This window comes from Vanessa tameamea, chromosome 5 (assembly GCF_037043105.1).
Source record: "Vanessa tameamea isolate UH-Manoa-2023 chromosome 5, ilVanTame1 primary haplotype, whole genome shotgun sequence".
NCBI lineage: Eukaryota > Metazoa > Arthropoda > Insecta > Lepidoptera > Nymphalidae > Vanessa > Vanessa tameamea.
This window is the reverse complement of record NC_087313.1, coordinates 13,002,076-13,027,726: the sequence shown is the minus strand read 5'-3', so window position 1 is coordinate 13,027,726 and position 25,651 is coordinate 13,002,076. Positions and strand designations below refer to the sequence as shown.

Genomic DNA, 25,651 nt, shown 5'->3' with positions numbered 1-25,651 from the left:
ATTTACATGTTTACGACAGGAAAAGGGACTGATTATTTATTATATTAATTTATAATAATTATTATTATTTGACAATTATTTATATGAGCGACAAATTTAGTATACTCCCTTTAATAATCCAATTACATATGTAACGTTTCCCAGACATATTTATTTAAAAATGGCAGTTATTTTTTTAAATCACAGACAGACTATTCGTATTGATGCGCAACACAAATGGCGTTATAGTATTATTGTCTTTTTTTTTATAATTCTCTATTCAAACTTAAACAATAATATTAACAGATGCTAAAATAGATATTGAGAATATTTTATAAATGAGTTGCATATACGTTAAACTCGAAATAGATCTAGCGCAGTAGTAACACCAAAAAGTACGTTCAAGTCATGAATTGTGTAAATATTATGTTTAAGGTTTGCGAATAATTATTATCGAAGCGAGATTTTTAGGTACAATTGTGTATATTTATCGGAATTGTGTATTATGCGCTTTAAACGACGGTAATAAAGGTCGTTTTAGAGTGTACGATATTTGTAGTTGTATCTGCTTGGTTTCGTAGCCGCGGTCGGTGACGCCACAGTTTGTTTATCTAGATTTAATGGTGAAGACAATAACGATTGCTTTAACTTTTAAATTTTATTCAATGACAAGTGTGTAAATGTTGAAGTGAAATCGTTAATATAAAATATTATTAAATTTGCAATTACTTAAAGACAATAATGGAAATTTTAAATGTACTCATTAATCACTTTATGTGACTATATAAAAACAAACTTAAATCAAGTAATAGGAACTGTCAAGTTTTTTTGATTCTTTATTTCACGAGTTTAATTAAACTGGTTCGGAATATATACTCTACTGAGAAAAAAATAGCTTTATAGAATTGTGAAAATAGATACTTTTCTTTACGATATTGTCATTGTGTATCGAGATGTGTAAATCTTTACGTCAATTTATCGAACTTTAAACTAATTATGATTCGCCAATCGAAGATCGGAGGAGAATGCGAGAAAACCCTCTTAGTAAATTTAATTATTATTACTTAACAACTCTCAGAAGTATCTTTGCTGCTGACCCTACTCATCTCGCTGGCAGGTCGTACCGTTAGTACATTTATAGTGTAGTTTTTTTTTTAAAATAATTTGACAGGTTTATAATATTCGTGATCCACATGAGAGATGGATATACACTATATTTTAGAGATAGTGTTTAACAATTTCATACAGAATTTTGAAAGCACGCCTTATGTAAATAAATATGTTGTATATGTGTACAGTAACTATTGCTGCGACGTGTTATCTTCGATCTTCGATTGCCGTCGATTATAATTAGACTCCGACCGTGGCAAATAATGGCAGATTCACACTAGATTGACTTGTCTTGCCTTATCGTCAGTGTGTACAAATTAGTTATAAATCTACACTAATATTATAAATGCGACTTGCACTTTCACGGTCAAAACACTGAGCCGAATTTGATGAAATTTTGTGTGAAGCTAGAGTCCCAAAGAAGGACATTCGCTACTTTTGTATGGCTAACAGCTGACGACCAACCCCTAGTTTTGTATAAAATAGTGGATAATACGCTGTCTCTCACACATGTCAGTGTAGTGTGAATCTACCCCAATTCCTATTCGATTATGAGATGGTTGAAAAACAAATCAATGTAAATATCGTGTATTATATTGATAAGTAACGACATATTTAAGCGCAGTTTTATTTTATAGACGTTTAATAGAATTTTATATATAAGTTCTCTTAATAAATAGCACAATGTATATTTACAGCTTTCTTCTGTTTCGTATATTAGTTTGTACACGCAATTTTTACCAAATATATAATTAATATTTTATTTCAGATTTTCTATTGCTACGAATTAAACCTTACCATAGAGTAAATTTGTCGATTATAGGTTTGTTTTACATATATGCTAATATTTGTTATTTTCTTAATTTTTAGTGATATATTTATGAAAAAAATGTTTTGAAAATATCATCGATACAATTTGAATTTTCTCTATGGTAAGATGTAATAATTAAATAAACAGATAATTGTCTATGTTTTGTTCATCTTTCATTATATCGGTTATTTATAAATCATAGTAATATAACAGAATGTTTGTGAATTTTGTAATGCTTTAGATCAAAATATAAAAAAATGTATTTAATTCTTTATAATTTAATTACCTTTTTTTAATTTTATGAAAAACTGACTCCAAATTTAAAATAAAAATATATCAAACACAATATTGGCTGAATTAAGAATGGCAGGAGCTTATGAAAAAGAAACTCATTCGATACATTCTTACTGAAGTATTTTTTTTGTATTTTTCATTATTTTAACTGCCAGTGGACTTTTAGTCAGAGGCCGAATTAAAACTACATTATATTGAAAATAATGAACTCTTTTAAATTAGTTTAGTTGTCGCAAGCTTCGATATCAGTTTTAATATTTGAGAATGTTTTTCTTTTATAGGAACATTATAGTAGCTAATGTTAAATTTTATCTATTCATTAAAAAAAAGTACAGATAAACCAAAAGATACAAGAAAATATTTGATTATCTGTGTTCGTAAGGTTATATTATTGTACTCGTATTAGTAAGGCCATTATTTAAAAAGGAAAAAAGTGTCATCTAAGCTTGCGATGATTAGAAATTATTCGATATTTGAAAAATATAATTGAAAGCGAATATGAAATATTATTTAATTATAGTTAAGATGAGGCAATCGTTTCTCGTGTAGCTTAACTTACACCAAACCCCGCCCCTAGTCCGCGCGCCGCTGCGCGCTCTCGTTACGAGACTAAAATTAAATTTATTTAATAAAGCGACGATTTATTTTCCTTTGTAATTATTGCGATTATTATGTTAAAGTGTATTGTAATAAATGCGGATCAAGTTGTATAATTTGTTTTATTATCTGATTTCATTTACTATACACAAACATACATCGCACGTTTGACGGATGTGCTTCATGTGCTCGACATAAATCCCATTAGCTCCTACGACACCTGCAGGTTGACATGGGCGGGTTTATTCGACTCTGCCGGAAGCGGAACCACAATATCTTCTATTTATATTATTAATATATACATATACACAAAATAATTTGATAATTACTATTATTGACATAAGTGTTCCCCAATTTTAATATCAACCAATCGATAATTCAAAATATTTCATAAGTTATATAATAGTAAACGATCATTGGGAGACCAATTTTCGATAATATTTTTTCAATTTCTATTTGGTTGAGTTATAAATACTTTAATTACTTAAGTTCTATCAAATTTAATCCCGAATTTCTCATCGACCTGTATAATTAATTAAAAAAAATAGTTATGAGTTTAAAAAATATACAATTAAAAGAAAGAAGAAGAAAGGAAAAGACATTTGATTAAAATAAAATAACTTTATTGATAATCTTTGTACAATATTTGTGTTTACTATTTAACAAGCTAAATACTACGGAAAGGATGTGGCATTTAATATATAGAGTATAACAAAATTACAAAAACAAATACAATATACATCGTTGAATAAATAATTAATATTCTATTTTAAATTAGTAACATAGACGGCAACTTCGGTAACAAAACTTACATAAGTACTCTTATTTAAAACGGTTTATTTTTCTGTTAGAACTTAACGAACTCACGCGTCACCTACGGACGAATCAGTGTTGTACGTGCACAAAATATGGACGCCTTTCGACGTCACTGTAAACACTTGAATTACATAAACATTCGTTACGGATACAAACTAATACGGATTTACTTATAGATGTTGCTTTGGGATTGTTGTCTTATGTCAAAAGTTAAGTCAATGATTCACTAAATACCCACAATACAACGTTTATAAGTAAGGCGGTTAGTTTATAGTTGGCAACACATACAGTCCAGATAAAACCTAAATGCGTCTTGAGATTATTACTTTATTTTTAATTAGTTTGAAATATGTGTAAAATTCAATTATACAGAATAAATGATAGCGTCATTTAATATAAGATGTATCGCATCTTCGGCGTTCCAAGAACCTTGGTATTACAATATATATTTTGTCTTTTAAAGTATTAAAACGAGCTGTAGGTGTGTCAGAAGTTTAAACAAGGATGGATACGTGTTCTTCAACGATTGTTAATATGTTAATTGTTCTATTAAAACCGACCTCGTATCATATTCACTAAAAGTATATATTAATTATAAAACACTAAATGGAGATTATCCTTCTTTTTTTTTTTCAAATTAATAGCGAAAGAACACTAGCGCCTTAATTTTCCTCCCATTGTTTGTTTCTCTTCCTTGGGATCTTCAAATTCTGTTCTGCGCAATTTCAGGGACGCATTTAAGCTTTATGGTAACTGTATGCACAAGTATTTCTAATAACATGGCAAGTTAAAAAATACAAAATTTTATTAATTCAAATCAAGTATAGTGTTTCTATTTAAAAATAAATAGTTATTCTTTGGCATATTATAATTAGGCGTCATTAGTTGCGTTAATATCGATTTTTAAAGATTACCTTAAATTAAACTTTCACTTAATCACAGAATTAAGATAGAGATTTTTTTTTAAATAACTTATAATGTTACTATCGAGTACTTTGTACGAAAAAAATTGACTGAATTATATTTTAGACTTTATAATATCGCTATATAAATAACATATCTATCCTTTGAACTACTACAATTTAAAAATGATAAAATTCTTATAGAAACGACAATGTTTTTTTCCTTACATTTATTCACTCTGTTAGATATAAATGGACTGAGGGATGAACATTATCTTTCAAAATCAAATACGAAAATTTAAATAGTATCAAAAAATGCCAAATTGGCGGGTTAAAGTCCGCATTAGCAACACTGAATTCTCAAGTTTATAATTTATCTCGTGCTCGGTGGTGAAGAAAATCATCGCGAGGAAACTTGCTTGCGTTGAATGAAAATTTCCTACATGTGTGTCCAGTAGCACCGTGCAGTTAGCTGCTAATCATTTCCTCAAGCGTACCTTTTGAATTTAACTTTTTCATCAAGAGACATGAAGTAATCTTTAATTCAACATCTGAAGATTCAATTAAAATTATCTTCAGTTTTTTTTAAATATAGTGTTGGTATTGTTAACGGCAATTAAGTTCTGGTAGCAGTAAAATTAATATTTCCTTGGTTTTTAAAAATTTTGATAATTTAAATACTTGAAATACCAAATACAAACGCTGTATCTCAAAGTCCATTTAAATCTGAGATAAATTTAAATTATTGCTATAACAATTGTTTAGGGGAATTAGTTAAACAATACTCTTTCTTTTGAATGTCAAATCAAATCAAAAAGTCAGAATTAGAGAATACAAGTTTAACTAAACACGCAGTTAACAGCGTTTATAAGCAAAGCCGTATGAATACATAAGTTAAAGAAAAACAATAAAAATCAATAACTTTGATTAAAAAATAACTTAATTAAAATAACAACCAATTTTAACAGCCTCCAATTGCCTTGCCAATACTTTATATATATTTGGACAATTTGTTTTACATTTTTCAATAATAAATTATATTAAAATTCAATTTATTTATCTGACTAGCAAACATCAGTCATGTATTTAATTTAATTTATGTTCATTTGGTATTTTCAAAATAAAATATAACGTACTAGGCATTACCGAAATCGGCTAATATTTTTTTTTTTTACATTTTCTACATATAAATTAAATGAATACTTGTTTTTACGCCTAATGCATCAATACCTTGTAGCATAATACATTAAACAAAAATTCGACTGTCACAGCGGTTTGGGTTATTTTTTGGCGCGAAGTTTAGGTGCTTCGGACATATAATTTCTGAATCATAGAAAATATTCTTTGTTATTATGAAGTCAGATAAATATTACTATCTTTTTTTTTAAAGTCATCTTCACTTCTGGTCATTAAGACTAGTATATCAATTGTCAAATCTATCATATCTAAATTGTCTTTATGAATAAAAGTATAATTTATTTGTAAATGTTAATATTTTATAAAACAAATACTTTGATGCCTAATCTATTGTACACAATATCTTATCTAATTAAATAGGAATAAGAATATTGACAAATAATATTACCTACCTCTTTCACACGTGTGACGTTAAAAGATATAATTACATATTTAAATATTGTGTAACACTAATAACACCAAACAAAACCTTTCATATTTACCGTATAAGTTGCCAGTAATAAATATAATAAAATATAGTTTTTTTAATGTGATTATTGCTATTTTTAGTTATTCACTCATAATAATTATTATAAAGTTATGAGTAATATCAGAGTTTTGTTCAACTAACGAAATTTGTTATATAAATTCTAAGAAGGTCAAACGGAATTTTAAATTTAATTTAAAAAAATTCAATTACATCCTATTCTTAAAAGTTTTAATAATTATAAATTAAAATTTCTTTGTATTCATATTTTTTGTTTACATTTATACATTCAAATAGTTTAATTATTGCATTACTTACTCTAAATAGATTACTGATTTTTAATTTCTATTTATAAAAAAAAAGTATTATTCAAGACCTACGAACCCCAAGATAGTTACCGTAATAACACAACTTTTAAATGGATAATGGAGTGGATTTAAGCAATGGTTGGGTGCTAAAATATTCCTAATTGGAGATGTAATTCCTCGGCAGTACTACATAACAAGGCCACCGTACGCCATATTTTTATTTTACGATAGACAATGTAAAAGTTAAGCATTAATCTGTAAAGCTACCGTCTACTTTGGGATCAAGCGAAATTGGGAACGAATATACTTTTATCCCTTTTAGGTAACGATTGATAGCTTTTAGTTTGAACAAATTTCAATTTTAATGATTAAAAATATTAATTAGTCGATAACAAAGCTACATAATATTCTTAGATATAATAATAAGTACTAAAACCACTTTTACAATTCAGTGACTAGTGTGATATACGACGAATTGTTTCATATTGAAGTTATAATTTTTCATTTTAATTAAATGTATAAAACAATTTCTTCCTAATAACATACAGTAAAGTATAGCTGCAGAACTATAAATCGATTTAAAATTATCGCGTTCAGATTTATTGAATGATAATATATTATAATATTCAAAATTTAAAAAAATAAATTAAAAAAATATCTTGCATATTTTATATTCTAATTATACTTCTAAATATATTTTTTTAACTATGATAAAACTTTGGATAAGTAGCTAGGCATATTTAGAAGACGTATTTGACCCATAATCGTACAAAAAAAAAATTACGTCTGATTAAATGTATAAGAAGTGTGTAAGCATAGTATTTTGTCGCGCTTAATAGAATATCTATTAGTAATAATCGGAAATATTAAAGTTTATCTGAAGACTAAACCATTGATTGTTATCTTATTAATATACAAAGGCATCTAATCAATACCAAATAAATAAAAAATATTTAATAAGTAAAACATGAAATGAAAAATCTAACGTCAAAAATATAGGCCTGACCTAGTTTAGATGCTAATCCTCGTCATTTATTAAAGGTAAACCGCCGAAAGCTTGGCCCTACTGATAGTCCGAACTTAACTTAATCAATAACTACTATTAACGAATCTCCCAGCTAATTATATTTAGCTGACCGCCCTCAGAGATTGACGTAAAGGCACGTGATATTCTAGCGGCTACTTGCCAACTCCGCGTCACAAAAAATATATAGACAAAAAAAAAATTCATCACCGGTATCAGCGTTGCAGAACTATCGATAGTTGACCTCGAAAACTATTTAGGATATCGATAGTACTATTGATAGTATCGTTGTGATCAATACTATCGATAGTATCGATATCTCTCCGTGAGCAACAATATTGGTTCAAAGTAATGTTTCTTGCAATACTATTGAAAGTATTGACACGTGACAATACTATCGATAGACTATCGATACTATCGAATTTTATTTTTGCCAATTAATTATTATATAAATCTGCAGAAATAAGTATATTAGTATGTATTAACCTTTAATTTGTGTGTGTTATTTATTATACTGTTAATCTATTCAGTAATATATTTGTTTCTAATACATGTAAAATAAACTAAATAAGTATTCCATGTGCTATAAGAGGTTATACATAAATAACCTATGTCTATATAATCTTATTGCCAGTTGTCTCTCAACGTCTCGAGTCGTAACATCGTATCGCATACAGCCGAGTGCATCGTGTTCCGCTGATTGTCAAAAGGGCTAAGCTTACGACAGTTTTCATAAACTATAGAGCAGAGAGCTCGTATCATACTAACATGGTCTACTTTAAGTGTAATGTTTATTTTTGGTGTGAATAGAGCATAAGTTATTTATTTTAACTGGAGATTTTATTTATTTTATTTAATAAGATTTTAAACGTGCGTTTTAGTGAAAAATCTAAGCAATTTAACTATATTCATTAGAATCTTCTCTTTACTATACTTTGACGTCTCTAGGCACAATCGCTCTAAAATTTTGCATGAATTCTACTCTGAATTACTTAATATAGCAAATGTTTAAAAATAATTAGTCACCTATTATCCGCTCGAAAAAAATCTCATAATGTTGCCACTTCTTAAAATATCTTTGAAACGATACTCTCATTACTACATAAACTTTGGTTGTTTTAGTATGAACTAGTCAAACCAGTCTCATTACATTTCAACTTTCAATAATTTCTTTCTTCAATAAAGTTAATTATCTTAATGAGGGCGCCCTCCCTTACCGCTCCGCTGCGGGCTGCTGGGCACAGAGGGCGCGAGAGTCGACAGCTGCAACTGCACCTTGTCCGAAGAATTCTTCTTCAAGTATTCTGATATGTGCTGCACGATCAAATCGATGGCAACTGCAAAGTAAAAAAATAAACTATGTCAAGACAAAACTGCGATGTCAATTTTCATATTGTATAGAAGTAATGAAGATGGTGTATTGGTAAGAACACTGCTCTTCGGGGCGCGGGGTTAAGGTTCGAGTCTCGATAGTCGAGATAATATGAATTTGTTTTTTGTTTTATTATGTGGTAACTTCTTTTATTTTAGTCAGCCTTTGTATGCGTATGTGCTGGTTTGTTTTGTATTGCAGATTATAATTAATTTTAAGACCATACTTTAGTTATAATTTTGCCTAGATCTTTTTGTATTTTTTTATAAGTTAGATTATCTCGATGTGTTTCGAATTAAGAATATCAACATATAAAATAAAACAAGGTTCCTTTGCAAACACTTTATTATTGTAAATTGTTGGCTTAAGTTGGCTTATTACAATTGTTGCTTAATCTAAAGTACTACAATATGCAAATAAGTTCAAATTTTACTCTTTCAGATTTGTGCTAACTTATAACACTCGATTACATTTGATTTGACAGTTGTTTATATTTAAGTAAAAAACGAAGTCTAAGAACATGCTCATTAAATGACGTATAATTATTTAAATAAAATTAATATCTGGTAAGTACGCCAAGGTACTAAAGCAAATAATATTTAGTGCATCAATGAATTTAACGAACACATTTATTTTTAATTTCATTTTATCATATTTGTATTAGGATACGTTTACTTTACTCATAAAAATATTTATTTAATAATAAAATATTTGAGCCTGTTAAACTTTTTTCTATTATTTATTCGAGTGTATTTATGTTTAGAAATAAGTTGTATCATTTAGCGCATTAGGCAATGGTTTTTGACATAGAGCCTAGTTTTTTGTAATTATACATAATTAATTATACTTAACGAATTTCTATTCTTTCTACCAGGATTATTATGGTAACAATTTTTTTAAAATAAACTAAAACATATATATTTAAAAATAATACTACAATTTAGTACATTATTGCAAAAAACAAGGTACAATAGGATACGTCATACTAATTAGGTACACATTATGACAGACCGAAATTTTAATTTTTTTTTTTTATACACGAATACGTTTGTTTTTAAACGTAATAAATTTTAACATTCGAAGCTTTGCTGTAAAAATATTCATATTATAATGTATTTTGCTTTTAATTAATGCTTAGTATTAATATAGGTAATAGTGTAATTAATGCTTAGTATTAATATAGGTAATAGTGTCTTAAATTACAATCTTAGAATAAAAACTTTAAAAGGTTTTTTTAACGGTTTTTTTTATCACATACGATTTTATCGGAATTCGGATGGAGATCGCATAGATTACTAAATAGGCTCTTTGTAATGGTCAATTTCAAATAAATATTAGTAGACATAATATACAGAACTCCATGTACAAGTGAAATTTCATTATGGAAACCCATTTTATTTTAGGTAAAATGCCGATAAATAGAATTTAAACAGACAATTTATACAGGCGCAGGCTGTATAGATTAAAGTCGTTGCGAAATAAACAAAATAAAAAACAAACCCAAAGTTTATTACTTACAATGTTTAATATTGGAAAACAAATATTACAATAGCGATATATTACGCTATTAAAAAAAAACTTATTATATGAACTGAAATAAATCGATAGTTATTATTGAGAATGAATTAACATTGGCATTTATTTTAGAATTACGAACAACCATTCAAAACTATCTTTCAAAATGTAATATGAATTTAAAAAATTGTGCTATCCTTTGAGATATATTTAAATGCACATCAGAAAATTTTACACTCCAATACAACTTTGGAAGACTGATATGAAATAAATAAATGCATACACAATACCAATAGTACATCATGAAACTATTATATTCAAATTTTTATACAGCTCCTGCTTATCCGGACATTTGGTAAACGAGGACAGGATGCAAAACATTCGAACATTTTTTTAATCCTACCTCACTTAGTATGTATATATAAAATGAATTGATGGTTTGTCCGATATGTGTTCCTATACCGTTTATCCGAATACGCTAAAACTTTGCACAGTTGTTGTTGACACTTTTATGCTGTGTATGTTTCCATATAAAATGGCACACGAGTCACTGATTTATTATTAAGTATTTTTAAAACCGTTGCAAATCATAACTTTGGAAGTTTTAGCTATACAAATATAAAATTAGATGAATAATTGTGCTCATATAATTTATTTTAGTTTAATCCGGACATTCAGTAATCCAAACGGAATCCGAACAAATGGGTCTGACTGTATTTATCAATCGTTTTTACATTTTAGCTGAAAATAATAACGAATTAAATGTTAAATGGTTAGTTTTAACGTTGAATCTATTTCGTACTAGTTGATTATTAAATTACTGAACACCTTTCTCTTACTCTACGATTTGTATCAGCCTTATAATTATGTCATCCTAACTAATAAATAATACATTGGAAAAGACGAATACATATTTGAAATGTTCAAAATAATATATTCATTAGTATATAAAACTAGTTGTAGTAGACAGTATACTTAAAATTCGATATTGAAAAGTATTATATGTAATTTCATGGTACACTCTAGGCCCAATTACATTAGTTTGTCGGGCAATGCTCGACATCTATGAATTACGTGGGTACAACGAGCATTCCTCGACAAATAGCCTAAGAATAACAGAAGTAATGAATAATTAATCATATAATTAGTACAGAATATTCCAGAAAATTTAATTATTAAATAAAATTACCCATTCTTATATTGAATAATAACCAGGGGTCGCCCCCCTCCTTCACAAAAAAAACAAAGATAATTAAGAGACCTTCTGAGGCGCTTTACTAATGGTCTAACTTGACCTTCAATAGGCGAGGCGCCTTTTTTGTACGCACCCTGGATTAAGACGGATCTGCTTCGAATTGTCGAATGTAATTCGTCTAGCCCACAGACCTTAAATTAAATTGTATAAATGGTTTTAATGGACCAGTTCTTGCGGCGATTTTCAATCACATCAGATAAACCCTTTAAATTGAATAGTAGCATCCTCAATAAATTCTTAAAGATGAGAAAATGAAAACAAGCTTTTTATTAGAAATGACGGAAATCAAACTAAAATGTTATTCGAGGACACGCACAGTATACAATGATAATAATTAAAAATTATAGCGTATTAAACAGTGTGGTTTCCATTGTACACAAAATCTAAACTAATTTGACGGCACTTATACATTATTTTATTTATAGTTGCCATTCTTTTTTAATTCCGAACACAAGAAAGAAATAGCAATACTTTATCATTGAAATTAGTTGATTCTTTTTCATTACCTGCACTTATAATAATGCTAGGCTCATTTTTCTCAACTGGAAAATGCCGCTATAGTGGCATCTCCAAGAGGTCACCATTTGTATAGGAGCTATTTATTGTGATTTGTATGACATAATTACTTAAGTCATCAATATGAATTATTATCAGTATTTATTTCATAAATTTATTAAAGAATAGATAATCTTCGTTTGACTTTTAATGCAATCTTTTGTGTTATGAATTAAATATATATTTTATGTAATAAACATTGCGTCAAGAACATTTGAAATAAAATCTTCAAAAGCTTGCTTCCGTTGTATTTGTTTACATCAAACTATCCATAGTCTATGACCACAAGTCCACATTTGTTTATGGAATATATCAATGATATTTTGTGTATAAACATTTGTGCAAAATGTATACATATTAATTTTGCTGAGACAGCTTCAGACTTTGATATTATTTGAATAACTAAAAATAATAGTTGTATTGTACCATCCAACATTGGGATAGCTTTATTAATAGATCACATACATATGTACTTTGTTACATATTTCACCACTTGACATTAATATTTGCGATAAATTAAATATATATATATATATATAGATTAAAAATAGATATTCATTATTAAGTAAAGAAAAAAAATTAAAAAAAAAATGTAAATGCATTCGACCGAAAATAGTTAACTAAAAAAAAAAAACACAATTATACACAACTTAGTTTTAGGAATACAATCAACGAAGATTGATTATTCAATCCGTGTCAATTTATACAGATTAGGAATTTCGCCTTCTCACATTTTGATGTCGATGACAGACCATTCAGGCATATTTTATGAATTGTTGGCAACTTAACGAATTTTAATGAAATTTAGTAGAAAGCAATCTTGAACCCCAAGGACGGAAAACCGCTATATACTTTTTTACCTTGAAGGGTATATTAGTGGGGTAATTTTGGAGGGGGTTGTATGCAAGAACTTTAATGATTTCACAAACTTTAAAAAAGAATTCAGTCGGTGCAATATATAAGCTTCTACGTCTATTTATGTTATGTCAAAATCAGTATTGTACTCTCAGCACATCTTGAGTTTTCTGAAAAACTTAACTCTTTAAGATTAAGAATTAGTTACATTGCTTATTTATATTTTAACTATATATCTTTTATATTGGGTCGCTCGCGTTTTAGGGGCTGGTCGTTAGGTGTCGGGGATAAAAAAGCCTATGTCCTTCTTGTGGTTCAAGCTTGCTTCATACAAAACTTTATCAAATTCGGTCCAGTGGTTTGGCCGCAAGAGAGTAACAGACAGACAGAGTTACTTTCACATTTATAATATTAGTATGGACATACGTAAGTATTCGCTCAGTGGACGAAAGTACTCCATTATCCATAACACAAATTTTTCAAAACAGATGTAAGTTTGTACGTTTGATACCTTATTTTTCTACTATTATTTCTTTTGTTGATAACACTAAAACTCATCATTGGTCACGTCAACAATGTAGAAAATCGTACTAAGCTGTTTTATCTTTATATATATGTATATATATGTATGTATCTATACATAGATTAGTCCAACATACTAGATATACAATAATAATTTGCGTTCATAATTCATCTCGTGCTCGCCAGTGAAGGCAAACGTCGTGAGGAAACATGCACGTGTCAAATTTCAATGAAATTCTGGCAAATGTGTATCCATCGATTCGCATTGGAGCAGGGTGGTCCTCCTCCTCTAAGCGAGGGCTAAGCCCAATACTGGGACAATTACAGGCTTTTACTTTACAGCACATACGTCATTAAGTATATTATTGACATAAATATATTGGAAAATTGCATCAGTTAAAATTCAATACCTATTTATATACAGAAAAAATTAAAACATATATATCTTTTTTTGAGTTATTATGCCAACATTTTTATATTAAAGTTACATATTATATTAAAACAAATTAATTCTATATATTTATTTAAGCATACTTTAAAACAATTCATCTTCATTTAGTTAACCTGAATGGTCGTTCATCTTTAAACTTAAATATGTATATTACCACTGTATATAACACATATACATATTATAATAATTAAATATAAAAAAAAAAATACATTGTATTAGACAAAATACCTCCACAGTCAATTTGGGACATTTTTCCGCTGATTGCCAAACATTTAATAACAGAACTATCGACTCAGTGTATCTTCAGAACTGCCGGACATCCTCCTCCCGTTAGCTTCATCCACCTCCAAGTGTCCGTTACATCCGTTTATCTCAGGACGCTTCTTATACATAATATCCCATATATGATGGACGATAAGATCAATAGCCACTGCAACAACGGAAAATCGACTTTAAAACGTTATTCATAAAGTCGAATTTAGATTAGCAGCTACATAAGAGCATAGCCGCTGCAAGAAGGGATTTTTTTTTTTAAGAATGACGTGACGCGCTTATTGCAGTGGCTATGACCTTAAATTAAACTTACCTGTTCAAATTAACATTTATAATCTGTACACCTATTAAGCAAACATTGTCACTTCTCTCTGATTGACGTCGATCGTATTGAAATTAATATGTAACAAATTATTTAAACGTACATATAATATGTTTATGAATAAAACGTCGTTTTTATAATTTCACGAATATTACACTGAGTTTGATACATTACTTCGTATCTGTAGATAAAACTAAGGTTTTTTAACTGTGTTTAATTAATACAACATTCTTAGTTGGATATTACTAAGTGATTATAGGATTACGCGCATTTTTCTTAACAATCATTCCTAAATATGTCGTTAAGTCGGATTGGGGAATATTTTGAACAGGATGCAAAGAGGCTTTTATAAACTAATAAGCGGAAACATATAACATAATATGTTAATACTTTAATTATTTTTAAATAGAGTACGGTGCATTAAAAGACACTTTTTTTTTAAATGAAAACAATACATTAATGTTAAAAAAAACGAATCAACTCACCAAAATTATCTGCACCACGAGGAATGATGACATCGGCGAATTTCTTCGTCTGTAAAAACGATAAAAAGTTATTAGACAGTTGTAAGTTTTTATTATGAATATATTGCGTACGTATTAAGCTTCTAAATACTAAATATATATATCTTTGACTTAAAAACTTCTTCGTCAGTTTGTTCTTTTTTTAAAAAAAAAATTAAAAAAGAAAGTCATACATATCTAGATTTAAGTATACTAAATCTAATGAGACCAAAATTGTCTCATTTCGTAAAGGTTTGGGGGGATGAAAACGTTATCAGCCGAAATAATATCTCAAAAAGGAAATACCTACTATGCTACTACTACTACAGATTGCAAGTCTTGGAGGCAAATACCTACAATTTGCCTCTAAGACTTGCAATATCTGTATCGCATGATACGGGTAGCTGCAAAAGGTATGAGAAATATATAGCATTTTTGAAAATACCTACTCGCGCCGTGTATCGGCACAACACAATCCTTTTAAACAGAATATTAATAACGACTATGGACTTATTTTACTGTTAATAATATTACCATTAAAGATTACTAGTCTGCTAGAAAACAATTCAAAAGCGTCGTTGTTAACGGCTAATTTTCTGTGCGTCAAAAATCTGCTTAGCCGAAGTATCAAAGAACAGCTACAGAGATTAGTACTGAACAGTTTGTGGGTGAACAGTGAAGTGGGAGGATCGAGGTCGAGTAGATATCAGTAGGAACTTGAAGAGATATTTGTCTGAACAAGTCAGAGTTTTTTACAGGTCCGTTAGTAAGTTCTTGTAGAAAAACCATGTTCGACATCGGTCTGATTGATCTTTTTTCCAACAGATATTTTTTTCAATCAGGGAGAAATATGGTCAGTTGTCATTCAATATAAATTTTCCAAACAAATAACATACTTTATTCGAGTAGACCTTACTTATTTAAAATTAAAATGTAACATTTTCGCAGGTTCGGAATGTAAATTCTACCAAGAATAATCGTCAGTGCAAGAAACTCAGTAATTGCTCTTCTACATAAACCGCATACAATGTAATAATTGAATTCAATGAAATTTACGTTTCACTTATAATATATAAAAAAAATAAACGAAATATAATTTAAATCATCAACAAAATACTCTTATAAAATATAATATTGTAAATCGTCTCTATCTAAATGATATTGTGTATTCCAAACGACTGTAGCATATAAATTCTATGTTATTTAAATTTCTAAAATGGTTTGATATTATTAGTTATGAAGTCGATCTTACGTGCAGATATACGCTTACTTTCGTTGTGAAGGTGAATACTTAATTTAGCGTCAATAGTAACTTCCAGACAATGGACAAAATCTTGTTTAGAGCGATTGTGTTCTTGGCTTCATTTACGTCATCTCGCTCTTTGAAGTTTGGCATTCGAAAAGTGTAAGAATTTAATAATGAATGACTTACGGGAAGACAGAACTCCTCGAAGGCCGGCTTGACGAAGTTCATGTATTGGTTGAGAACTTGTTCAAGGTCACGGCCGCGCTCCATGATGTCGCGCGGCACTGGAAGTACAACAGTATTAATGTTCCATTACGCTGTTTTTATGAGCGCACTCGTGTTAAATATATCCAATTTTTTTTCTTAACACAAATTCATATTTTAATGTAAAAGCATTACACTCATGTACTTATCGATACTCAAATTAAAAAAACTACTAGCCGCTCGCAAAAGAAAATACCTTGATCCGAGAAGTACAGCTAAAAGATTCACAGAGGGGAGGGGGGAGAGAGAGAGAGAGATGCAGTATATTTTGTAATTGTTTACAATGTTAAATTTGATAAGATATCCATGTGCTATCACTACTGTATTTTGTAGCTGTACTGTACTGTGTGTGTGTCTCTATGGATTATTTTAGATACAGTCAGCGTCATAATTATATAAAGAGACAGCTAAAACAATCGATAACATAAGAAAAATATCTATTATTGATCAAATAATATTCTTTTATTTCTAATATTTGAAATATCAATTTTGTCCAAATATATCGGAGCACGAACATCGTTAAATATATAAATTCATTCAAATCATTTTTAATATGGTACGGACGTACCACAATGTTTATTATTTTATTTGAGCTTAATTCTGATGAGCTCGCATATTTTATTTCCAGGCAGCATGACAATCACACTTTTCATAATTTTAAAATACACTTGAAGGCTCTTAATTTTTTCTTATTCAAATAAAACATAAAATACGAGTGTAGTAATTACTAGATATTTCATAGCTTACCTCGTCTTGCAAGCCTGGTGTCCGAATCGGTGTCAACGAATAGCTTCATGTGAAAAAGTTCCCTGACTTCCGGGAAGTAGAACACCAAGATACCTTCGATGAGCACCACATCCGCCGGGTAAATGGTATGCGAACGATGGCTGTTGAGGAAAAATATTAAAGTAATACCATGTCTTATACTTGTCCTCGCTTCTTTTGTTGCAAAGCAAAGCAAATTTCCTCACGAAATATAAAAAAAAAATAACATAAAGATTACACTAGACATTAGATATATTAACCGAAGCGCCTTTCAAAATCTAGGTTCTTTGAAATAAACAATATACCTCATATACAAAAAAAAGCTTAAAAGATATTCGAATTGATTATTAACCTTATTGAATTCGAAATGTAGTCATATTCAGGTACTTCAACTTTCTTTCCAGCGAGTATGTCTTTGAGTATTGACAAAAGTTTCTTGTCGTCAAATGCGTCCGGGTGATCGAAGTTGAACTGTCCACGTTCAGCTCTCAGCCTCTCGGATGGCTTTAGTGTTCTGTAGAAGGAGTCTTGGCTGATGCAGACTACTCGCCTCTCAGTCTGTTCTTTGTGCTGTTGTCCAAGCTTCTCCATGATCCTTTGGCATACTGTTGACTAAATATTTAAAGTTTTATTGAAAAAAATCCAATAAGATTGTTTTTCACGTCTTTGTGACTATCGGCCTCGGCGGCCTTTCACAAAGGAAAGCAACTGAGCAGAAAATATTTTAAGGCTCAAATGCACTATCTATTCTGATGGGAAGACTTAAAACAACCAAACGAAATTTAGGGCAAGGACTAAAAGTGTTAGGTGCAGTTAAAGCACAAACTACTTCCAAACTCCAAGCTGCTATTGATAATTTTGTGACCTAGCTATTCAATATATTTTTATTGGACCAAACTGTGTTTTGAACTCAGGAATTCAAGATTGGCAGTTTTTATATTTTAACTATTCTTACAGCATTCGTTTCTCATCATAATAATCTAAATTTGTTGTCATATTATCTAACAAATTTCAATACAGGTTCTATATTTCTTAAGAAGATTTTAAGTATTACAAGTTACTTAAAAAATAAATACATAAATATATTTTACCAATTCACATTTTGAAAAAAGTTCACTACTTACCTCATTAACAGCAGACATTAAAAATATATGAATGTTGTACTGTTCGAATATTAATTCAGTTTTCAAAATCCATTAACTGAGTCAGAATTGATGATGAAATCTTATTACTGTCTGAGGCGTTTATTTCTGGTTATAGATTTTGTTTATCAATATCAATAGAAAGTTCCATGTTATATAGGATTCAAAGGCAAAATGTTACACTACCCATGTGACCTCAGATCATATCAAATTTAATTAATTTATTAAACAGAGACACTTGACTGAACGTAAAACTGAACTATTATCACCAATATTCACAATTAATAAGCATTTATCTTGCAAAAGAACATGATTCACTCTAAAGCTTTGAATAATCAAATAATCATTGAAATCATCAAAATGCTATGTCGAGTTGGGTATAAACATACTTGATTTATATAACATCAATAATCAATAATAATACAATATTATTCTTAAATTACTACCTACTTAAATTTTACTCAAACAAATAGCCTGAAATTAAATATCCCATTGCTGGCATTAGACCTGCTTTCACTTTTGAAGAGGAGGTTTGGATCTTATACAACCATGCTGCTCCAATGCGGTTAGGTGGATATACATATGGTAGAATTTTATTAAAATTAGACATATGCAGGTTTCTCATGATGTTTTCCTTCACCACCTAGCATGAGATAAATTATAAACACAAATTAAGCACATGAAAATTTAGTAGATGCTGTGCTTGCCTTGGTTTGAACCCGGAATCATCAGTTATGCAGGCATTCAAACCACTAGGCCATCTGACACAAATTTTACTTGCATAGTTCCAATAACAACTTTATTGATATTCGAAACACCACTTTTTCTATAAAATTCAAATACAAGAGTTCAGGTGCAGAACCCAAGGATTTATATACTTATATGATATTATTACACTTCCTACTGTAGTGATATTATATCAATTCAATTTCAAAGTTGTTTATATGTCTTTACTCCACCTTTGATTGAAATAGACACATTATTATCATTATTATTATTTTATGGAAAAAGATATATTTGTATCAGATCCAGTTCAATGGACTTATTTCATTATTATTAATTTAATTAGGAATGTTTTATTTTAGGAATTTTTAAAAGACTATCAATTAAATTTTACCAATTGTTGTAATCATTTCTGTATACTGATACATAATTAATTTAATTGATTCAAGCTTCTTAGCAAATATATTGTATTGATGCATTATGAATAGTATGTGGTGACAATTATTACTCTATATTGTAACGAAAAATCACAATCAACAACAAAATATTTAGAATATTTTTACTAAAATGGCAGTATGACTTAAAGAAAAACAATCTTACGAGTGAATTAATGCCTAACAATCTATTACTGCAATTGACAACGAGGATATAATTTTATCATCTCCGCATAAAAACAAGAAATATTATCTAGAAGTGTCTTAGTATATTAACGGATGTTTATTTGCTAACAATGTATGAGTGAGAAGAGGTTAGTACACATTCTCTGCAACAACACTCCGTGTCTAATAATAACCGTGAAATCTGTAATGTAGTGTGTTTTGGTAAATTAAACCTATCCAATTTTGATATACTGCGTTGCATAATCACCTTGTCATGAAATAAACGACGCAAAAATCAATAAAATTGCCAATGATCACTAACCTTGCCACTAGCTGTACCGCCTGCTACTCCTATCAGAAACGGAGTTTTGCTCTCAAAGCCATTGCTTGCAGTGTGTTCTGCTGGTTTCTCACTCATTTTATGGGTATAAATGTATTTTCTAGATATTCTTACACCTAAAATACCACAATTCACTGCAACACGACCCTTTTGAAGGATCTCTGACAGTGACATTTTTACAGTGTTGCTTACGAGTTAAGCTTAAAAAGTAAAAATATAAAACGTTTTTAATTTATCTGTCATTGGCCATGAAAATATAATTCGTTTTACTGTCAAATAACATTTGAAGATGTGACCTTTTCTCAGTTCGTTTAAAGTTTAAATGTATTGTTTAACCAATTATTTTGGTTAATTTCTTTAAATTAAGAAAACATTATATATATACAGGTGTTTTGTAAATTTTACTTCATAAGTCAGAATACAATCGATGCTATCGGACACACCCACACATATATCACATTGCAAACTGTTAAATACGTTTTACTTGTTTATTTCATATTAAGCTGTTTTTTAGAATAGCTATATTACAATATATACAATAGATAGATTAAATTCACAATAAAGTTGAATTAAAAAATTAATATAATTTGAAAAAGAGTTGCCAGTTAATTTTTAGTAATCAACATCTGTTATTCTTATATTCATTCAAATTTTAAGGCGCAGCTGAAACATGTGTGTTTTCATTCATTTTTGGAGAAAACAGTTCATTTAATCTGCTACAGCTCTGCTAAAGTTCATCAAGCAATTTATTACATTTATATTGCTATTAACATTCCATCTATCACACTGACTCCAACTAGTTTAATTCAGTAATATATCTTTGCTTTAAATTGTCTACCGGTTTCAAAACGTGCACCGTAAATGAGGTTGGCATCTTTAGTTGTTTACCTCAATTTTGAGGATATTATTTTTACTTGATTATTGATTTTGCTATTAATGCTATTCTAGGTCATTTCAATTAAATTACGGGATCATATATAAACTTTATTCAAATATTCGATGGAATGATAGGTTTTCGTAAAATGTCAATACATCTCTCCACTGTCTCCTAATTACAATACTGAACAAGACACATCAAGAAAAATATTGACATTAAACAGACTTAAAGATTAAGATTTCTCAATTTTTTATCAGCAACTCTAAGGGCAGCGGCCATATCCAGCTGCTTAACTCTAAGACGGGCCCACACCAGGTAATCTTGTAAGCCGATTATTTGAGCAGCCATCAGAGCTGCACTGTCTGGGTAGATCACTGTCGCACAACCCAAGCCGGAAGGCACCGAGAGGGATGACCAGATATCCTAAAATCATAAACATATTTTAAAAATATCAAAAGACATAAGTACTATATTGATTGCTTTTTAAAAATATTTTTAAGTTTGGCCATACAGTACCAGACAATTATTTTTGGTATATTTTATTAATGGTTTTTTTTTAATTCAATTTTTTATTGTAGTTTTGTAACAAAAGTTTCATACTAACCTGAACAAGTTTATCCGATGGTGGAGGGCAGTTGATAACAGGGTATGAGGTGTTACCAGATAGCACTGGTCCTAAGCCATTTGATCTTCCAGCTACGGCTATAAAAACCAGGGCCCCGTGTGTGTCTTCATAGTGTTGCATTATACGAAGGGTTTCTTCAGTTGCCTTATGAGCGGAAGTGACACGAAGATCAACGTCTAAGCCCAGTTCTCGTGCAGCTATAAGAATAAATATATGTCTAATGTGACAATATCATATACATCATTTTCAAAACAAATTATCTTGGAAGAAACAAAAAAAAACCTTTAGCAATCTTTTGGCAATGTTCCTGATCAGCCGGGGAGCCCATAAACACGACAACCTTGTGGTGTACGTTTGGTTTCAAGTGATCCAACTGATCCTTTACCCAGTTGAAATTACGTTTTACTGTGTCAAGATCGGCTGCTGTTACATTTGCCAAATTTCTGTACACCTAAAAATAAAAAATAGATTGTTATCCAAGACTCAGGTAAATCTAGCTTGGCCATTCTAGGTATATAGATATTTTAATTCCTTGGTTTTAAATAAAATAAAAAACACAGGATTCCAAACCTATATACTTATTTAAATTTTTAATTTTCTGGAAACATTTGAACGATTATTTAAACAATACCCGTGACTTTAGTTGAATTAACATTCCGGATTTTATTATAATGGAGTGCAGAGGTAATCGGGTCAAAACAATAAATATAATGTAATGAAAAATTAATTACTAGTTTTACTTGTAACCATTTGTTAGCGGACTTTTAGTTAAACACTAATTCCTCTGTCTGTCATTGACTTGACATTCGAAAGAAGAAGACACAGCATTGTTCAACTAATTGCCTCATAAGCAAATTTTATAGGTTTAAGGATAATATTATAATTAAATACCTGTTTATCAACCATCAGTCTCTTATCGCCAGAAGGCCACAACCTCCAGGAATCTGAGTCAATGACGTCAGCTAAAAGAATATTACCTGAAAAGAAAAAGGGCGTAAGTCTAGTATATACTTCAAGAACGCACATTATTCAAGAATGATGTAATGAGTTACTGCGACATTACCATTACTATCTACTCCAAATTCAATCTTCATATCAATGAGAGCGCAATCTCTCAACGCCCAAGCCTTTTCCAAAATCTCGAAAACCAAAATTGTGACTTTGCGCATGTAGTCCACTTCATCTTGACCTGTGGAAGAAAAGATCACCTGATTATTCTTCAATAAAAATACCATTTCATATATTCCTCATGAATACTAAGCACTTGAAATAACTTTATAAGCAATTGCTAGGATACCCAAGGACCGCAACTTAGCGATAATAAGATACGCAGTCATATAGATATATATGTATATATTTACTTCTATATCTTAAGAAAATATTTTACGGCTTAATAGAAACTTACCAATAAGTAATCCATTAATTTTGAAATTAGCGGACACGATCTGCTCTTCTGACCATTGGGGGTCGTGGTTCGCGTCATCTTTGAAGAAGGTCTCCTGTTTCGGTGGAGTGAACCGGAATCCTTCAGATACGCCAGGGTTGCGCTTCAAAAACGAACCAGTTGCCAAACGCCTTGTGACCCACTCAATGGGAACCATATCGCATTTCTTAGAAAGAAAAGCGGTAGGCGAAGCGATTTTTACGAAGGCGGTTTTAATACCTAAAATGAGTATTAAACTAAATTATTCAGGCGCCCTTTATAACAAATCATTTAAAGTAATAATCATGGAATTAAAATAGAGCTTATTGTATGACTAATATTTAAAAAAATTATAATATTATAATAAATATTTGTACACCGAATAAAACACATGATGAGGTATTTCTGTCGAACTACCTTCAAATTCAATGCCACTCTTTCTCTTCAATGTGGCTTGTAATATTTGTCCTGGGGAAATTCGTAATTTCGTAATTTTAAATAGAATAATTTAGGCTTATAATCGTTCTAAACTATAAATATTGTTTCGGTCGGGTATGTTAAATAATATTATTTTTATTTTCTTGAGTCCCCATTTCATTTTCTTAGTAAATAAGTAGTTAGCCATTTATTAAAACGTTTGAACTTTATATATTGATAGCAATAGTTTTTGTTATAAATTAATTTTACAATAAAAAGTAAAGATTTCACACTCTTACTAATATTTAAGATTAACAATATGATCAGGTAATAATTAGCTTTAACCGAAGTTTTATCATGATGAACATAATTATGATATTTCGAAAAATAGTGCGCAGCCACACATTGTCACAAGAATTCTAACAAATAAGAATAGGCCTCTTCCAGTTATCATCATCGATCAATCGAAATACATGAGTGCTTTAAAAAATATGTCGATAAACAAATTTTAATCAACAGTCTTTATCATTTGTGACTGTGTTGTGGACTATTGACATCGCGATTCGGTATCTATATTTAAAATGAAGTAATACAACACAACTATTTCATAATAATAACGTGCAAAAGATTATCACGTTTTATTTTCTACTTAAGGGTCACGAAAGTCAACAGAATTATCAGTAATGAAATACACCATACATTTTCGATTATTTACATTTAGGGTTGCCAGATACATAAATCTTCTACGTTTATATTTTTTTGACAATGTATTTTACATCTATAGCAGTTTTTAAAACCTCATCTGTCACCATTATACACTTTTATGTAGGTATGAATCTAATCCAAGTTAACATTTCAATTTATGCCGACACATTTTTGATTAGATAATTATCTAAAGCGTACTGCTTTAAGTTTTAAATAATACCTAAAATTAGTCTTTTCTTTTTATAATGATATTACCTTGAAATTTATTACTTAAACGGATGGAAAATTGCTATAATTTCAGACTTACCAGTAGCCTTGAGTATCTCGAAGACTTTAGCATTAGTTTGGTTTGATATGGCGGCTTTGCCCTCCATGTCGTGTGCTTTAACGCCATCGCCAGCTGTAATTCTGTCCTTGTTGAGTAGAAGGCAGTGATCAGGAACTTCAGGGAGGTCGAAGACTTGTTTGGTTTTACCCTCAATTATGAGGTTGCCGAGTTTATAGCCACCAACTGGAAAGGATAAAATTTATTTACTTACTAGGTATCTGCAGCTTAAAAAAATAAATATAACTTAAGATTTATTTAATAAAAAAAAAATTTTTTTATCACAATATAGTAAAAATATGTGTATCACCTGAATTTTATTTAACAATATGAGTTTATAATTTTATCATCACTTCTTTCTGCATTTTTATTTTTTATTATTTGTTTTTTTATATTGTTTTATTAACAGTATAAAATAAATCAATGATAATTTTATATTACGGTAAAATAAAACAAAATTTATATAACCCACTAAGCTAAAAAATTGGCATGTTGGTTTAAATTCAGCAAACTAATTTCGGTTAATTATAAGAGTCAGTAGTTTATCATTTATCAAGGTCTCGTAATATAATTATTGCATCACTACTATAATACTACATACATGCATGAAATAAAAATTATATTTATTAATAATTTGTTACAAGGCGCTAAATAAAAAACTCGCGCAAAAAATACTATACATGCAAAGAAAATGCATCAATTACATCAATGTAAAAACACCTGAAGTTCGCAGGTAATTTCGCACAACACTAGTCAATACAATTTAGTCGGATTAACTATGTAGCTCGCAATGACAAAAACTTACCTTCTTTTGGGATAGACATTTTCTTAATGAATTTGTTAGTTTTGGTTATGAAGCGGGTTGACGATAGAGGAGAGAACGCGCGTCAGGTCTGTTGTAAAGCCGGTGCCTTTTATAAAGTTTTATCCAGCATCAGAAATAACACCACGTGCTTGTCTACGCACTAGTTTGACGGCTGAGATCCTGACCACTTTTGATAACAAGTTAATATAGTGTGTACGCGCGATTTTGACCTTTAGTTTAATCATTAAAAAAAAATTGATTTTGATTT

The 25,651-nt window shown here is 29.7% G+C and overlaps 2 protein-coding genes across 3 annotated transcripts; both read right to left on the bottom strand.

Moving 5' to 3' along the window:
• Nucleotides 1-8,127: 8,127 nt before the first annotated feature.
• On the bottom strand, nt 8,128-20,397 carry Uck (Uridine-cytidine kinase). Of its 2 annotated transcripts, none has more exons than XM_026645453.2 (6): nt 20,189-20,397; nt 17,755-18,014; nt 17,385-17,524; nt 16,560-16,657; nt 15,110-15,158; nt 8,128-8,841 (listed from the first exon to the last, which is right to left on the bottom strand). In XM_026645453.2, exons 1-6 carry the CDS (start codon nt 20,378-20,380, stop codon nt 8,699-8,701), a joined length of 882 nt encoding a protein of 293 aa, XP_026501238.2. In that variant the 5' UTR covers nt 20,381-20,397; the 3' UTR covers nt 8,128-8,698. The 2 variants fall into 2 exon arrangements, with proteins under 2 accessions (XP_026501238.2, XP_026501236.2); XM_026645451.2 differs by lacking the exon at nt 8,128-8,841 and adding an exon at nt 14,160-14,459.
• Nucleotides 20,398-21,179: 782 nt separating this feature from the next.
• Nucleotides 21,180-25,600, bottom strand: LOC113404522 (bifunctional phosphoribosylaminoimidazole carboxylase/phosphoribosylaminoimidazole succinocarboxamide synthetase). Its single transcript, XM_026645450.2, has 8 exons — nt 25,384-25,600; nt 24,561-24,764; nt 23,114-23,371; nt 22,772-22,897; nt 22,600-22,685; nt 21,991-22,159; nt 21,688-21,905; nt 21,180-21,506 (listed from the first exon to the last, which is right to left on the bottom strand). Exons 1-8 carry the CDS (start codon nt 25,400-25,402, stop codon nt 21,309-21,311), a joined length of 1,278 nt encoding a protein of 425 aa, XP_026501235.1. The 5' UTR covers nt 25,403-25,600; the 3' UTR covers nt 21,180-21,308.
• Nucleotides 25,601-25,651: the final 51 nt, after the last annotated feature.